The 19372-nt window shown below is 33.0% G+C and overlaps 1 protein-coding gene across 1 annotated transcript in view; it reads left to right on the top strand.

Moving 5' to 3' along the window:
- Positions 1–19372, top strand: part of ATRNL1 (attractin like 1) — a 756768-nt gene that overhangs the window by 203249 nt on the left and 534147 nt on the right. Inside the window, exon 19 of the mRNA XM_040623807.1 lies at positions 11704–11841. Within this exon, the coding sequence (XP_040479741.1) occupies positions 11704–11841 (138 nt within the window). The remainder of the gene's footprint in view (positions 1–11703; positions 11842–19372) is intronic.

The raw sequence follows: 19372 nt of genomic DNA, 5'->3' as shown, positions 1-19372 counted from the left end.
TTGTTTTAAACATGATTTTCATATAAAGAAATCATAAGAAAAAAATCCTTTTGCTAACCCATGTAGTGTTCATTTTCTGTGATCATTTTTTTCTATAAATCTGAATTTATTTCTGCTATATTTCTTTAGCTTGATGAAATTTATTTAACATTTATAAATGCTGTTTCTCAATTGTGGCTATAATTGATGTTTGCTTTCATATAGCTGGAAAAATGTTTTTATTGTATAATTGCATGTCTTTATATTTGAAGGATATTTTTATTGGAAATAACATTCTTAGTTGACAGATATGTTTCCCCCCCCCCCCCAATAATTTGAAGATGTAATTCCCTTTTCTTCTGGCTTCTTCTGTTTCTCTTAAGAATTTCTTTATCAGTTTTATTGTTTCTCTTTTGAAAGCAGTATGTTTTTTTTTTAATTTTTATTTAAATCTCCCTCTGGCTTTTTTAAATAGATTTTTTTCTTAGTTTTTGACTATCAGCAATTTTAATATGATATACCTAAGGATCAGTTTTATTTTTTATCATGATTATGAGTTATATGGTTTATTTCCTCTATAGCTTGATTTTTTCATCATTTTTGTTATTTTCTGCCATTATCTCTTCAAATATTGCATCTGTCCCATCATACCATTCTTTCTTCTATTTCTAGGAGTTTGCTTTACTTATGTTAGGCTTTTTCAGTATGTCCGTGATTTTTCTTACTGTTCTCTGTATTTTATATTCTTGCATCTCCTTTGATCTGTGTTTCAATTCACTAATTCTTTCCCTAGATGTTTCCAGTTTTCTGTTAAACTTAACATTTCAATTATTTATTACTATTTAACATGGTACCCCAAGCTCACAGCATTAAAGCAATTTTATCACGATTTTGCATTACCTTTTCTCTTGTTGAATTCTGCTAGGCAGTTCTTCTGTTAGTCTTTCCTTTTTGTTTTGTTTTGTGTTTGTGTTTGGGGGGATTGTTTGTTTGTTTTGTTTTTATGTGACTACAGTTATCTGGCTTCTTGACTTGCTTTGGCTGGTCTCAAAATGTTTCCCTAACATGTCTAGTAGTTTGAGCTGGCTGGTCTAGGGGTCCTCTGCTATGGATGACTTTTTTCTGCTGTCCTATCATCCTCCAGTTTTATAGACTGTGCTCTATACATGTTGTTAGAATTCTAAAGAGAGAGCAGAGTATATATGCCTCTTGAGGCCTAAGCTTAGAATTTGTATACCATCACTTCTTCATTCTATTGTTTTGAGAAAGCCTTAATGCCAATCCATGTTCAGAGAGTGGTAAAAACCCCACTTTTTTGGTGAAAACAAGGATAAAATAATGTTATGAAGGTTATACATACAGATATGGAAAGAATTTGTGTCAATTACTTTTCAGCTCATCTACTTAGTTCTAATTTTTTTGTATGCTTGTTTATTGACATATAACTCATATGGCATAAAGTCCAGCATGTTAAAGTATATAATTCAATAGTTTGTAGTATAATCAATAGGTGTATAACTATCACCAGAATATAGCTCCAGAATAATTTAATTACCCCGAAACAAAATCTCATACCCTTTAATAGTCACTTCCTATTCTTCCTTCTTTTGGCACCCAAAAACCACTAATATACTTTATTTCTCTATGAATTTGTTTATTCTGGACATTTAAATGCAGTCATACAATATGTGGGCTTCTGTGTCTGGCTTCTTTCACTTAGCATAATGTTTTTAAGGTTCATTAATATTGTAGCATATGTTGTTGGTCCTTTGTTTCTTTTTATGGCTGAATAATATTCTGTTATGCATACCACATGTTTATGCATTCATCAGTTGATGGGTCTTTGGCTTATTTCCATACTTTTGCTATTAGGAATAATGCTGCTGTGAACATTTTCATATAGACATATTTTAATTTTTTTGGTATATACATAGGAGAGGAATTTTTAGTCATATGATAAATCTGTATTTAAGCTTTTAAGGTTATTTTTTAGAGATACTTCACCAGTTTTTTACATTACCACCAGCAATATTTGAGGGTTCTATTTATTCTGTCCTCACCAACACTAGTTTTTTATCCATTATTTTGATTATTACTATCCTAGTGGATATTAAGTAGTAGCACATTGTGGGTTTGATTTGCATTTCCCTTATGACTAATGATGCTCTTTTCATGGGCTTATTAGCCATTCATATATCTTCTTTGGAAAATCCCTATTCAAATCCTTTACCTATTTTCATTTTTTAAATTATAGTATCTTAAGAGTTACTTATGTATTCTGGGTATTAGATCCTTATGAGAGATATGATTCTTAAATATTTTCTCCTATTCTGTGGGATGTCTCTTCACTTTCTGATGGTGTTTTTTGTTTTTTGTTTTGTTTTGTTTTTTTTGAGGAACAAAGATTTTTTATTTTGATGATGTCCAATATATGTTTTTTAAATATTGGCTGCTTTTGCTTTTGGTGTCACATCTAAGAAACTGTTGTCTAATTCAAAATCATGAAGATTTACACTTTCCTTCTAACATTTTTATAATATAGCTCTTACATTTAGATCTTTGATCCATTTGGAGTTCCTTTTTTATAAATGGCATGAGGTACAGGTCCAGATTTGATCTTTCACATGTCAATATCAAGTTATCCCAACACCGTTTTTTAAGACTGTTCTTTCCCCATTTAATAGTCTTGGCACCCTTGTTGAAAATCAGTAAACTATAGATGTATGGGATTATTTCTGAACCTAATGCTATTTTATTGGTCTACATGTCTCTCCTTATGCTAATGCTACACTAGTTTGATTGCTATAACTTTGTAGTAGGTCTTGAAATTGGGAAGTGTCAGCAATACTCTTTGTTCTTTTTTTCAAGATTGTTTTGGCTAGTTGGGATTCTTTGTAACTTCTTATGAATTTTAGGATCTGCTTGTCTGTTCCTATAAAAAAAGTCTTTTGGAATTTGGTAGATACTGCATTTAATTTGCAGATCAATTGGGATGAATTGCTATTTTAATATTAAGTCTAACAATCTGTGAATAGAAGGTCTTTCAACTAATTTCTTTCAACAGTGTTTTGTAGTTTTCAAAGTACAGGTCTTAACATTTCTTTGGTTAAATATACTCCCAAGTACTTTATTCTTTCTGATGCTACTGTCAATGGAATTGTTTTCTTAATTTTCTTTTTGAATTGTTCATTGTAAGTTTATAGAAATTCAATGAAACTGATTTCTCTATAATTGATCTTTTATTCTACCATATTGCTGAACTCATTTATTAGCTAAAATATTTTTTTTTTGTAGATCCCTAGAGTTTTCTATATGTAAGATCATGTCACCTGCAAATTTGACTTAGTTTTAAACATTCTTTTAAAATCTGGATGCCTTTCATTTCTTTTTCTGCCTAATTGCCCTATCCAGAACCTCCAGAACAATGATGAATAGAAGTGACAAGAGAAAACATTATTATCTTGTTCCTGATATTAAAAGGAAAACTTTCAGTCTTTCACCATTGAATATGATGTTAGTTATGTATGTTTCATATGCCCTTTATCAGGTAGAGGCAATTCCATTCTTTTTCCAGTTTGTTGCATATTTTCCATGTATTGAGATGATCGTATTTTTCCCCCTCTTTCTCTATCTACTTGATTTTTTTTTTAAATGTGTTTAGACAATCTTGAATTTCTGGGATAAATTCTGCTTTGTCATGATATGTAATCCTTTTTCATGCTAGTGGATTCAGTTTGCTAGTATTTTGGGGGGATTTTACACCTATAAACACAAGTGATATTGGACTGTTGTCTTTTTTTGTGATGAGTTTGGTTTTTGTATGGGTTAGTAGTGGTCTCATAGAATGAGTTAGGAAGTTTTCCCTTTGCTTCTCTATTATGGAAATGTTCTGAAATAATCAGTGTTGATTGTTCTTTAACCATTTCACAGAATTCATGAAGCCAGCTGATCTTGGGCTATATTTTGCTGGTAATTTGTTGATTGTTAACTCTATCTATCTATCTATCTATCTATCTATCTATCTATCTATCTATCATCTATTTTGAAGTGTAGTTGACATACAATGTTACAGTAGCTTCAGGTGCACAATGTAGTGACTTAATAACTCTATACACTATACTGTATGTATTCCCCAGAAGTGTAGCTACCATTTGACACCATACAGTGCTCAACCAGTATCATTGACTTTATTCTCTGTGCTGCACCTTTCATCCCCTTAACTAATTCATTCCCTAAGTGGAACCCCATATCTCTTTATTGTTTGACTTTATTCATATTTTCTGTTTCTTCTTGATTGTTAGTATCATTCCAAGAATTTGTTCATTTTATCTGAGTTATCTAATTTGTTGTGATACAGTTGTTCATTTTTTTTATAATTCTTCTTTCCTACCTTTTGTCAGTAGTATGTCTCCTCTTCCATTCCCAATTTTAATAATCTGTGTCTTTTCTTTCTTATTTCTTGGTCAGTCTAGCTGAAGTTATGTCAGTTTTGTTGATTATTACAAGGAACAAACTTCTGGCTTTATTGATTTTCTTTATTCTTTTTTTTTTTAATTTTATTTTTTTTTTGAGAGCAAGAGAGAAAGAAAGAGAGTGAGCATGAGCAGGGAAAGGGACAGAGGGTGAAGGGGAGGGAGAAGCACACTTCCTGCTGAGCAGGGAACCTGAAGTGGGGCTCGATCCCAGGATCTTGGGATCATGACCTGAGCCAAAGGCAGATACTTAACTGACTGAGCCACCCTGGTGTCCCTATTGTTTTCTTGCTCTGTATTTCATTTATTTTCCCTCTAATCTTCATGATTTCCTTTCTTTTGGTTGCTTTGAGTTTAGATTGTTTATTTCGTTATGGTGAAAATTTAGGTTGATTTGAGGCTTTTTTTTTCTTTTTTAATGTAGGCTTTTATAGCTATAAATTTCTTTGTGAGCAGTGTTTTTACAGCATCCTGTAGGTTTTGGTATGTTATGTTTTCATTTTCATTTGCCTGAGAGTAATTTTTAATTTCCTTATGTTTTGCTCTTTGACTCATTGGTTATTTAGGAATGTGTTGCTTAATTTCCACATATTCATGATTTTCTCAGACTTTTTTCTGTTATTGATTTCCAATTTCATTTTATTGTCTTCAGAGAACATACTTTAATTACTTCAGTTCTTTTATTATTTTTTACTTTTATTTTTTTAAAAAGAATTTATTTATTTATATTAGAGACAGAAGGGGAGAGGGGCAGAGGGAGAAAGAGAGAATCCCAAGCCAACTCCACACTGAGTGTGGAGCCTGACTGGAGGCTTGATCCCATGACCCTTAGACATGACCTAAGCTGAAACCAATAGTTGGTCGTTTAACCATCTGAGCTACCTAGGTGCCTGGACTTCAGTTCTTTTAAATTTTTTGAGGTCTGTTTTATGACCTAGTATGTAGTGTATCATGGAGAATGTTTTGGTGCACTTTAGAAGAATGTATATTCTGCTGCTGTTGTGTGCATCTTCTATTTATGTTTGTTTGGTCTAGTTGGTTTATAGTGTTGTTCAAGTCTTCTCTTCCCTGATGATCTTCTTTCTAGTTGATATATTCATTGTTGAAAGTAGTAAAGCCTCCAACTATTATTGTTGAATTGTATATTTATATTTTAATTTCTGTCAGTGTTTCTTCATGCATTTTGAGATCTGTTATTAGGTGCATGTATATTTATACTTTTTATATGTTCTTCATGGATTGTCCTTTATTGTTACAAAATGTCCCTCTTTATCTCTAGTAAAATTTTTAAAAGTCTATCTGAAATTTGTAGAGCTACTGTAGCTTTCTTATGGTTGCCGTTTTTATATCTTTTTTCATTTACTCACTTTAAATATATTTGTATCTTTATGTGTCACCTATACACAGTACATAATTAGATCTTAATTTTAATCCAGTCTGTCTGTCAATCTCTGCCTTTTGTTTACTACATTCATGTTTAATGTTATTATTGATATAATTGTATTTATGTGTGCTACTGTACTTTTTTCCCTATATGTCTCATGACATTTTTGTTCCTTTGCTTGCTTATTTATTTATTTATTTAGTGGTAAGTGGATATTTTCTAATGTCGCATTTAAATTTATTTAATGATTTTTCCACTATATTTTTGAGTTATTTCCTTAGTGGTTGCTCCCATGTTTGCCATATACAACTTAGCCTATTAACACGTGCTTCAGGTTCATAATAACTTAATTTCAATGAGATAAAATAATGTTACTCATATAGGTCTATTCTTTCTTCTTTTTTGGAATTGTTATATTGATTACATCCATATATGTTGCAAGCCCAACAATACAGTTTTATAGTTAATACTTTATAAATTTTGTCTTTTAAAGACTCTGAGAGAAGGAAGGAGGGTGAATATATATTTATAGCTTTCATTATATTAATTTTTTACATTTACGAATTACGGTTTTCTTCATTCAGTCCTGTGCATTCAAGTCACCATCTGTTAAAACCATGTCATGTCTGTTGTGCAATATAGATTTTGTTCCACCCACTTCCTTTGTGCTCTTATTGGGAAATATATTTTTATGTTATAAGCCAACAATATCATTATGTCTTTTAAAATATAATTTAAAAATTAGGTAACATAAGAAAGGAGACAAAATATATCCTTTTACTGTCTTTTATAATGGTGTAATTACTGTTACCCACGCTCTTTATTGTATTGTGTGGGGTTGAATTACTGTTTGGGATCATGTAGTTTCCCACTAAAGAACTTCCTATAGTATTCCTTATAAGGTAAATATGCTAGCAACAAATTCTGTCAGCTTTTGTTTATCTGTGAATGTCTTTATTTCATTTAAATTTTTTGAAAGTAACTTTTCTTATATGAAATGTTTGGTTGGCAGTTTTTCTTTGACAACTTTAAATATATTATCCAGTGCCTGCTGGCCTCCACTGCTCCTGATTAAAAGTCATTTGTTAATCTTATTGGGCTTCTTTGTGAGAAGTCATATTTTCTTTTGCTACTTTCAAGATTTTCTCCTTGTTTTTGGTTTTTTATCATTTTTATTATAATGTGTCTGTCAATCTCTTCATGTGTTTTGTACTTAGAGTTATGCTTCTTGAATATGTAGATAACATTTTTATTAAATTAGGGAAGTTTTCAGAATTATTTCTTCAAGTAAATTTTAACCTCCTCTGTCTCTTATCCTTTCAACACTCCCATTACACGTAGGCTTGAGTACTTGACGGTTTCCCACATTTATCTGAGGTTTTGTTCACTTTTCTTCACTGTTTTTTCTTTCTGTACGTACATAGTTTCTATTGACCTATTAATTGTTTCTCCTGCCAGTATTAATCTACTGTTGAGTCCCTCTATTGTATTTTTTATTTTAGTTATTATTCTACTCATTAATATTCATTCACTTTTTAAAAATTTCTGTTTTTACTATTCTCTATTTGATCAGAAATTGTCATCATACCTACTTGTACTTGTTTAAGCATAGTTTTATTTTTCTCTGTTTTTAATTATTTTGAATATTTTCATTGTCTTCTAGTTTTCCTGTGAGTCCTGTTCTTTGGCTATCAGTTCTTATTTTTATTATCTCTTTCTTTGTTCTGAGTCCTCTTTTTGATGCTTTGTAAATTTTCTCTTTGAGGTTTAACTCTATAAGTGTTTTTGTTTGTTTGCTTGCCCCCACTCTCCCCCAAGTCAGAGGTTTGCAAAGCAAGGCCTGAAGGCCAGACCTGGTCCCTTGCCTATTTTTGTAAATTAAGTTTTATTGGAATGCAGATATGCTCAACTGTTCATGTATTGTGTGTGGTTGCTTTTGCACTATAATGCACTATAATGCAGAGGTGAGTAATTGTGATAGAAATTATATCATTAACAAAGTCTAAATTATTTACCATCTAGCCCTTTACAGAAAAAAAAAAAAATTTTTTTTTTTCTCCGTGTATATTCTGTCTTGTATTTGTATGACCGGAGTTTTTAGAAGTATTTCAAGGGGCCATTTACATCTGATTTCGCAAGGTATATGCAAGGCTTTTCTTGATTATAGAACAGAGTTTACATTAATGTTTGATGTTGGAGTTTCTCTACCATGTGGACAATGTGAATTTCACTCAACATCTATGTCTGGCATAGGCTTTAAGTTCTCACAAATAACTTTTTCTCTTTCATACACATACTGCAGTGTCCTTAAGGTTCTTTTCAGCTACCTTGGGCTTGTGATGTGCTTTAGTACCTTTTTTTCCCCCCACAGATAGGGCCTGCAATTGAAGGCTTCAAGCACTATGAATATGGTTCAGTTTAGCTGTCTTCCTTGAGGATACCAGAGGTCATATCAGCTGGCTATGCTGGATTTTCAAACCCATGTCTCCTTCTTCCTGCTTGTCCATCCTATGTATAGTGAAATTCTGCTACTACCTCAAAATTCTCTTCAACATTCTTGTATTGAATCCCAGCTCTGATTTCTAGCATCTGATAATCCCTTTTGTTTTAAGATAGGGCATGTGTTAAAAAATGTTTTGAGTAAATTTTCTGTGTATACATTTTTTAAATTTTGTTGAGAATGTCAAGCAGATATTTTTAAATGTTTTACATCTGTTTTAGAGAGTACATATTCTTCAAAACTGTGCACTTTGTTTGTATATCAAATGCTGAGTTTTCCATAATGTTTTCTTTCTCCTTCCTTCCTTCCTTCCTTCCTTCCTTCCTTCCTTCCTTCCTTCCTTCCTTCCTTCCTTCCTTCCTTCCTTCCTTCCTTCCTTCCTTCCTTCCTTTTTTGTCTGTTTGTGTATCCATAGATAAAGAACCATCTGGTCCGGTTTTAAATTTAGACAAAACAATATGGATTAGCTTCTCTTTAGTTTTATTCATGTTCCTCAGCCAGGTTGTTATTAGAACCTTTTAAGTAACAGTGTATCCTGGAAGAACTATTAGATGCAAGTTTCTATTACTCATTGCTCCAGCACCCTGATGCTAGTGGGAATAAAACATAATCATAGGCTTATTGTGTATCCTTTTCTTGTCTGTGTTTGCTTTAGCCATTAACCTGGGTTTTATTTTCTGTAACATGCTTTCTCTTTTGCCAATGTTACCATGCTAGTTACAAACTATGACAATGTCCCCCCCCCCTTTTCCCCCTGGAAAATTCTGCCTGCAGTTAGGTCTAAATTGTATCAGCTTTTTCTGTGGTATATTCATTACCTCAAACATTAGACTTCCCTGTATCACACTCTCCATGAGCTGTATGGCATCATGCCAATAATATGCTTTGCGATTCCCCTATGGCTCAGAACTGTCTTCTGAACTTCTCATTTTCAGGAAGAGACAGTGACTGGCATTACACCAGGGCTCCTCTTTTAATTTCCAGAGGTATTGTAGTTTACTAGTTTCTAGTTTTATTTGTGTCATTGTCACTGTACCCAAATTCCTGTAAGTTGCTGGCAAGTTTCCTTCTTATTGTAGTGGTAAGCTAACAGGAGGATGTTAGATGTCATTGCTGAATTTAGACATCTCATTCAGAAGTTAAAGCATTTGTTTTTCTGATGAAAATATGTCACCAGGAGATTCATAAAATACATGTAGAAACCCATTTCTTATTTTAAATTTTTTGGGTAATGCTTTATATGTAGTGGGCACTCAATAAATTTTGGTTTTACCTGACTGAATTAATTAGTGGTGTCACATAATAAAACTTCTATGAAACAACAACTTACACTTTTAAACAAATGTTTAAAAAAAAGTATAGTTCTTCTTCTTATTTCTTATTATAGAAGTAATATGAATTTATTATAGAAAATTGATGATGTAAAATAAGATAACCAATATTAACTTTTCCATAGGCATACTTACACATTTTATTTTTTTTAAACTTTATTATTTTTAGTTTTTATTTATTTAAATTCAATTAATTAACATATAATGTATTATTTGTTTCAGGGGTACAGGTCTGTGATTCATCAGTTTTATATAATACCCAGTGCTCATTACAACACATACCCTCCCCAATGTTCATCACCCAGTTACCTGATCCCCTTCACCCCTCTCTCCTCCAGCAACCCTCGATCTGTTTCCTAAGATTAAGGGTATCTTATGGTTTGTCTCCCTATTTTTATTTTTTTAACATGTATTTATTTTAGAGAGAGAGAGAGAGCGCACAAGAGAGCAAATAGGGGGAGGGGCAGAAGGTGAGGGAGGGAGAGGGAGAAAAGAAAACTCCTGCTGAGCATGGAGCCTGATGCTGGGCTGGATCTCAGGACTTTGAGATCATGACCTGAGCTGAAATCAAGAGTCAGTCAGATGCTTAAACCAACTGAGCCACCCAGGCATCCCATACTTACACATTTTAAAACAAAATTGTTGTCATTCTAATGATATTTACATGTTTTGTCTCTTGAGAGGTATGGTATTTAATGTCTGGTCTTTTTATTCTTACTTTCTGATTGTGTGTTTGTTTCTGCCATTGATTAGCTGTGTGACTTTGGGTGGTTACTTATTCCAGGCTTATCTAGAAATGGTCCCCAATGTAGTACCTTCCATATAGAATCATGAGGATTAAATGATATAATTTAGGTTTACCACCTGGTATACTATCTGGCAGGGTGGTGGTATTTATATATTTTAAAACTGATGCAATATGTACACTGACCAATCAGAATAGATGCTGGCCACAAACAATTCGAATTGATTGAATATTGGCTTCCCTGGCTTGAGTAAGAGAAAGCTCAATTAAATGCTATCTTAGTTGTAATAATGTTTAAAATGATTATGAGGGTGGCAATGATGATGGTGTTTGGGCAAGCAGTTATGAAACTAAGTCATTATGCTTCAAATAGGTATGAAAGGCATGAGCTTTCTTATATGCACTTTGTCTCTCATCTGAAATTCTGTTGTAAAATTAATACCAGAACTTATTAAATCTTATATTATGAACACATAAAAAAGTCTCATGCCTTAAATGTGGTTCTGTTTAGTTCACATTCAAATAGAATTTTGATTAAGCTTTGAAGCTTTTCTTATCCAAAGAAGATAAGGTAATTTACTTTTAGGCAAATTAATTTAAAAATGCTATATTTGTTAATCATACATGGAGTTTTATGAAGTAACGACCTATAGCCACATAGTTTTCTATATTGATCCTTTGTTATTATGTGTAAATATAATTAAGATGCATTTTAACATTCTTTACCAAAGCTATATTATTCATTCTTGTGTTTCTATAACTTACTAGACATTCACATGAATCTTTAAGGAACGTGTTAAAAAAGTATTCCTTTTTGGGGCGCCGGGGTGGTTCAGTCACTTAAGTGTCCAACTCAATTTTGTCTCAGGTCATGATGTCAAGGTTGTGAGATGGGGCTGTGTATTGGGCTCCGTGCTGGGCATGGAGCCTGCTTAAGATTCTCTCTCTCCCTCGCCCTCTGCCCCTCACCCCTGCTCATATGCGCCCTCTCTCTCAAAAACAAATAAGTAATAAGTATTCCCTTTTTAGCTGTAACTGTTATGTTTTACTTTATCTCCTTCCCTTACATTTTACAGAAATATGACAAAATTTCAACACAATTTATTGAATATATTGTCCTGCATTAATATTTTGAGCCACATATGTTATACATAAAAAAAAAAACAAACTTGGGAAATGTCCTTTAGACTTTGCTACCATTCAAAATTATAAAATAAATTCTTTGTCTTAATAGCTATTATACTTGCTATGGTTTTATAGATATTTATAATATTTTTTACTCTTTTCTTTAGCTTGCCAGTGTAATGGACATAGCACTTGCATCAATAATAATGTGTGTGAACAGTGTAAAAATCTTACCACAGGAAAGCAGTGTCAAGACTGCATGCCAGGTTATTATGGGGATCCGACTAATGGAGGACAGTGCACAGGTAAGTATATTTTCTTTTATTTCAATATATTTTTACTACAGAAAAGAAAATTGAGAAAGATACAACTTTGGTGGAAAATATATTTTTATAAAAGAAAATTTTTTCCATTCAGTTTTTTTTCTTTTTAAGATTTTATTTGTTTATTTGACAGAGAGCATTATTAGCAGGGGGGGAAGATCAGAGGGAGAGGGTGAAGCAGACTCCCCGCTGAGAAGGGAGCCCAATGAGGGACTTGATCCCAGGACCCCAGCATCCTGATCTGAGCTGAAGGCAGATGTTTAACCAACTGAGCTACCCAGGCGCCCTCTATTAAGTTTCAATATTTTTAGAAGGTAGAATTTATTTACTAGGGGTGATGTGAACTATAACAATTCTCTGATATACTGAAAAAAATTTTTTTCTTATTTCAAAATGAATACATGTTTATTATAGGAAATTTAGCAAATGTAGACACGTTAAAAATTGCCTGTAGTCTCACTATTCAAAAATAACCACTGCTTGTTGTTTTTTAATAATAGTAAGTTATTGTTTTGACTTTAGATATAATAAATAATTAAAGGTTTTGTGTATGCCTTACATCAGATAAGATATTTTTGGGTTTGGAATCAATCCTGGGCTGAAATCCGCCCCCCCCCCCCGCCCGCTACTGTTCACATATATGGCCATAACCACTCAACCTCTCAGTGCTGCATTGTTCTCATATGTAAAAGGGAAATGATAAAGATCAAATGAGATCATATATAATAGAGGCACACGTAGGGAATTGAAGTACATTAAAAGAGCATTTATAGTTCTATTCTCATCACATTATTTTGTTCACTAAACTCTACTTTTCTCTATCTTCCTCTCTATCCTCCTGCTTTTTCCTCTTACTTTTTAGGGAATTTTTAGGTTTTCTTTTAAAAATGTCCTTTTAAATTGTAATTTTATAGTAATCCTTTTTTATCTCTAGGTTGGTCCTTGTCCCTTATGTTTTTAATCTATTTCTGCTTAGAGGTTGCCCATACAGCACCCACAGAAAAGCCTCCACTGTTGGGTATGAAAAAATGAAGACTTAAACAGAGTTGGCCCAGGGCCTGGCCTAGATATGAATGTTAACACTGCTTATGTGTTGTGAATAATGCTGCTGTGAACCTTACTGCACAAGTCTTTGTTTGAATACTGATTTTCAGTTCTTTTGTGCATAAACTAGGAGAGGAATTGTGGTAATTCTATGTTTAACTTTTTGAGGAATTGCCCAATTGTTCAAGTTGTTTTCCATAGTGGCTGCCTCATTCTACATTCCCACCAGAAATGTAGAGGATTCCCATTTCTGCACATCCTTGCCAACACTTGTTATATTCCATTTTTAAAAAATTTTAATTGTCTTGTGGGTATATGAAATGATATCCCATTGTGGTTTTGATTTGCATTTCCCTAATGACTAGTGATGTTAACTATTTTTTTCATGTAGTTGTTGGCCATTGTATATGTTCTTTGGAAAATGTCTATTGAAGTCCTTTGCCCATTTTAAAACAATTTATTTTTTTTTTTTGATTGTGGTAAAACATACATAACATAAAATTTACCATTTTTACCATGTTTATGTGTGTAGCACAAAGACATTAGGTACATTTACATTGTTGTGAAATCATCATTACCATCCATCTCCGTAACTTTTCTCATCTTGCAAAACTGAAACTTCTGTACCCATTAAGTAATAATTCCCCATTACCCTTACTCCAGCTCCTGGCAACCACCATTTTATTTTCTGTCACTATGAATATGATTTCTCTAGATAGCCTGAAAGACGTAGAATTGTACAGTATTTGTCCTTTAGTGACTGACTTTTTTCTCTTAGCATAATTTTCTTCACCTTTCTTTCGTGTTCTAACATGTGTCAGAGTGTCTTCCTTTTAAAGGCCAAGTAATATTCTATTGTGTGCATATATGCATTTTGTTTATCCATTCATCCATTAATGGACCTGATTTGCTTCCTTCCACCTGTTGGTATTGTGAGTAATGGACGTACAGATACTTGTTCAGGTTCCTGTGCCTTTTCATGTGTGTCTTGGCAATTTGTAGATCTTTGGAGAAATATCTATTAAGTCCTTTGCCCATTTTTATTTGTATTGTTTGATGTTGTCATTGAATTGTAAGGGCTCTTTGTATATTCCATATATGGAGCCCTTATCAGATATATACTTTGCAAATATTTTCTCCCACTCTGTAAGTTGCCTTTTCACTTTCTTTATAGTGTCCTTTGAAAGACAAAAGTTTCCAATTTTGATGAAGTCCAGTTTATTTATTTATTTTTTTGTTGCTTGTGTTTTTGGTGCATATCTAAGAATCCACTACCAAATGCAATGTCATGAGGATTATCAAAATATTAATTTTTTGCCAACATAGGCAAAAGGAACATTTGAATAACTGTATTAGCTACAAAATGTTTTAAATTAGAATGGTAAGTTTTATCACTCCAATAGGCATAAGTGCTTTTAGAAATATGTACTCCTTTGGGGATGATACTTCTCTGCTAGGTTTAAGACTAAGTTCAGTTATTCCATATTCATTTTTGTTGCTGACATTACACATCTGGCAAGCTGAGGCATAATGCAATGGAAAATTAAAGGGGATGGAAGATGAATGCCTATCTTATTCACTACTGCACATTCTCTGGTAGTTTATGGAGCTTTAAATAATTCCTTATAGTTTCCTTGTTTCTGAAAGTTGGCAAGATATTATTTTGCTGTCTCTGACTTCTCTATGGTGATGTAATATATGAAAGTCATTTTTATTTCTTAGGGCCACATTAGCTACCTCACTAAATCAACAATACGTCACATCTGGTGAATTATTTTTAATGCAGCTGTGGCTAAAATCAATTTATAAAAAATGAGAAGTATGAATTTACTGCTGTTTCTTTATTTTTAGTTCACCTTATTGAGAAAAGTTCATTTTTCATTAGTAGATACAGTTATTAAGATTCAAAGTCTGCTGATATTAAGGGAAAGAAGGAAGTAGATTTATATTTGAATGTGAGGCTTTAGAGGTACTGCAGATTCGGAGATTATTTTTTAAATTTCGTCTACTAACGTCAATTTAACATTGTTACTGATATTAATAAATGTACTTGTAGATTTTCTCTCAGATTGTTTTTAGACTATGGCATATTCATAGCTATTCTTTTATTACAATTATCTATTCAAAGTGGTTTACTACTAACTCAGGGGGGGTACCTGGGTTGCTCAGTCAGTTAAGCATCTGACTCTTGGTTTCGGCTTAGGTCGTGATCTCAGGGTCATGAGATTGAGCCCTGTGTTGGGCTCCACACTCATCATGGAGTCTGCTTGAGATTCTCTCTCTCTCACTCTGCCCCTTCCCCTGCTCTCTCTCTCCCTCTCTCTCTCTGAAATAAATAAATAAATCTTAAAAAAAAAATAACTGTCAAAAAGGCTAAAAATAACAACACAGGTAATCAGAGATGTTGGCGAGCATGTGGAGAAAGGGGAAGCCTCTTACACTATTGGTGGGTATCCAAACTGGTGCAGCCACTCTGAAAAACAGGATGGGGGTTCCTCAGAAAGTTAAAAATAGAACTACCCCACGATCCAGCAATTGCACTACTAGGTATTTTCCCAAAAGATACAAAAATACTCAATTGAAGGGGTGCATGCGCAATGTTTATAGCAACGTTATCAACAATATCTAAATTATGGAAAGAGCGCAAATGTCTTAAACTGTTGAATGGATAAAGAAGATGTGATTGATACACACACACACACACACACACACACACACACAGAAGAATATTATTCAGCCATGAAAAAGAATGAAATCTTGCCATTTGCAAGGATGTGGATGAAGCTAGAGTGTATTATGCTAAGTGAAATAAGTCAGAGAATGACAAATTCCATATGACTTCTCTCATATGTGGAATTTAAGAAATGAAACAGATGTACATAGGGGAAAAAAAGAAAAGAGAGACGGGAACCATTAAAGAGACTCTTAACTATAGAGAACAAACTGAGGGTTGCTGGAGGGGAGGTAGGTGGGGCATAGGTTAAATGGGTGATGGGTATTAAAGAGGGCACTTGTGATGAGAATTGGGTATTATATTTGAGTGATGAATCATTAAATTCTACTCTATTCTGTATATTAACTAACTGGAGTTTAAATAAGAACTTGGAACAAAAATTTTCTAAAAAGGGGTTTATTATTAAAATTATTTTATTTCTCATTGATGACCAAGAAAATTCTCTGACACAAATTTGCTCTGGAGCATCTATCTATCTATCTATCTATCTATCTATCTATCTATCTATCTATGTATCTATCATCTATCTATCAATCTTTGTAGCTATGGAAGAGTATAACATTGTAAACAGCTTGGGCTTTGGAATCATACTGCTTGGGTCCACATCCAGGCAATGCCACTGTCACCTTGGGTAATTATTTAACCTCTTATTGTCTCAGTTTCCTCACTTAAAAATTATGTGACTAATTTAATTTATTGTGAGGCTTAAATGAGGTACTTTACGTAAGAAATAATATGTGTTTTTGGCAAATGTTAACTCTAGAATGCTATTGCCGTTATTACTATTATTTTTATTACTACAATTTGTAGCATCAGTAGACTTAAGTATGTTAATAAAAATTATGATTTAGACTGTAATAGTATTATTTTTGTCATATTATCTCTAATTTGACTTATAAATTTTAGTAAGAGAAAATAAATGAAAGTTTCATTGAATAGAATGGCTCACTTTACTATAATAGCTCAACACTCTATACACTGCATTACTTTGCAATGAAGGAATATTCTCAAATTCACAAATAGTTATTGAGTACTTAAATATATGCAAAACACTGTGCTAGGGCTTGAATTTCTATGCATGGTAAGGGTGCTATAATAGTGTTATGAAGAGGTTGAATGATAGAATCAGGGACAAAGAGATTAATTTTCATGGAAGGATCTGCGTAGGCCCTTTGGAGTTGAGTTCAGTTTATAAGTTTCAATTTTATATGATTATCATTAGTTAAAAGATTTTCATCATACTTTGTTCTAAATGTAAGACAACTAAGCTATAATGCTATTAATCCCTGAAATGTTTAAAAATATTTATATATACTTGTTTTATTTGATTATTCATAAAAAGATGTACTATAAGAACAAAAAAACTCTATAAATCATGAAATATAGGTATTTTAAAAATTGCAGTCATGTATGACCAATAGTTTTCTTCATCCAGGTCTTAACTCTTTTTGGTTATTTTATTGGAAGATGTTTAATGGGTTAGTTGGTATTATCAATAAGATTTTTTTTTTTAAAGATTTTATTTATTTATTCGACAGAGATAGAGACAGCCAGCGAGAGAGGGAACACAAGCAGGGGGAGTGGGAGAGGAAGAAGCAGGCTCATAGCGGAGGAGCCTGATGTGGGGCTCGATCCCATAACGCCGGGATCACGCCCTGAGCCGAAGGCAGACGCTTAACTGCTGTGCCACCCAGGCGCCCCAATAAGATTTTTTCTTTAACATTGCATTCATAATTGGGTTTAGCAGTCTAATTTTATATATATTAAGTTATGTCTTTTGGTTCATTTTGTTGTTCTTTTTCTAGGCTTTTTAATATTATACTTACCTGATTTTTTTCCTTTCTACATACTTTTTAAAATTTTATTTTATGTTTTTACTTTTAATAGTGATTAAGAAACTTACTCGTTTCTAGTTTGGGGAAAAAGAGTTCTTTCAACACAGTAACAGTTCTAGTTTTACATTTGTTTTGTATGAGCAAAACTTATTTATTTTTAAAACTTTTGGTGTATTGTGGATATCTACCTATAGCAGACTTTTACAGAAGTATATAATACTTTAATAAATACATTGGGCTATGACACAACTATCCTCAGAGACAAGAGGGTAGTAAAAGGAATATGAATGAATTTCTCTTTCTCTCTAGTAGGATGGGAATTTTTTTCATCTTAAACCCTTCTCACATATTAGAGGTGTTTATAGAAGCTGAAAGTTTATAACCAAATGAACTGAGTATTTCTTGAAATAAGTGTAAGAAATTTAATTCTCAAACTGGGAGCATTGACCTGAATAATCTAAAACTGCAGATGAACAAAAATCACTTGACATGAAAATCTTATTTCTATTAATTATTTTCACACAACGAAGTTAAAAGTTTGTATTTTCTTAGTATACATGATATTCCTGTGTGGCAGAGAAAGGCTAACTTGAGACTTTAAATATCACAAAGAGAGGCCATTACAAAATAATTATATAATTTCATGTAGATATTTAATGTTTGGTATGGGCATGAAGTTATACTTTGATTAAAGATTTGCTTCAGAATAACATTTTTAAAAAATTTAAATACATTAGGAAAACCAAAAAAGTCTTTTTATTTTTATTTATTTATTTACTTATTATTGTTTTGTAAATAAGTTTGTAACATATTATTTTAGTCACCATACAGAACATCCTTAGTTTTTGATGTAATGTTCCATGATTCATTATTTGCTTATAACACCTAGTGCTCCATGCAATATGTGCCCTCCTTAATACCCATCACTGGCATATCACAATCCTCCATTCCCCTGCCCTCTGAAGCCCTCAGTTTGTTTCCCAGAGTCCATAGTCTCTCATGGTTCATTCCCCCTTCTGTTTACTCCCCTTCATTCTTCCCTTCCTTCTCTTACCATCTTCCTGCTATTTCTTATGTTCCATAAATGAGTGAAGCCATATGATAATTGTCTTTCTCTGCTTGACTTATTTCACTTAGCATAATCTCCTCCAGTTCCGTCCATGTTGCTGCAAATGTGGGGTAATCGTTCTTTCTGGTGGCTGACTAATATTCCATTGTATATATGGACCACATCTTAATCCAGTCATCTATTGAAGGGCATCTCGGCTCCTTCCACGATTTAGCTATTGTGGACAATGCTGCTATGAACATTGGGGTGCCTATGGCCCTTCTCTTCACTACATCTGTATCTTTGGGGTAAATACCCAGTAGTGCAATTGCTGGATCATAGGGTAGCTCAATTTTTAACTTCTTAAGGGACCTCCACACTGTTTTCCAAAGTGGCTGTACCAACTTGCATTCCCACCAACAGTGTAAGAGAGATCCCCTTTCTCCACATCCTCTCCAACATTTGTTGTTTCCTGCCTTGTCAATTTTTGCCATTCTAACTGGCGTAAGGTGGTATCTCAATGTGGTTTTGATTTGAATTTCCCTGATGGCTAGTGATTTTGAACATTTTTTCATGTGTCTGTTAGCTTTGTTTTTTCCTTTTCAACAATTCCTTGGCAATTTGGGGTCTTTTCTGGTTCCACACAAATTTAAGGGCTGTTTGTTCCAGTTCTTTGAAAAATGTCATTGGTATTTTGATTGGGATGGCATTGAAAGTGTAGATTGCTCTGGGTAGCATAGACATTTTAACTATGTTTATTCTTCTGATCCATGAGCATGGAATATTTTTCCATCTTTTTGTGTCTTCTTCAATGTCTTTCAAGAGTGATTTGTAGTTTCTAGAATATAGATC

Source organism: Ursus maritimus, unplaced genomic scaffold (assembly GCF_017311325.1).
Source record: "Ursus maritimus isolate PB19 unplaced genomic scaffold, ASM1731132v1 scaffold_7, whole genome shotgun sequence".
NCBI lineage: Eukaryota > Metazoa > Chordata > Mammalia > Carnivora > Ursidae > Ursus > Ursus maritimus.
This window is presented reverse-complemented; position numbering and strand designations above follow the sequence as displayed.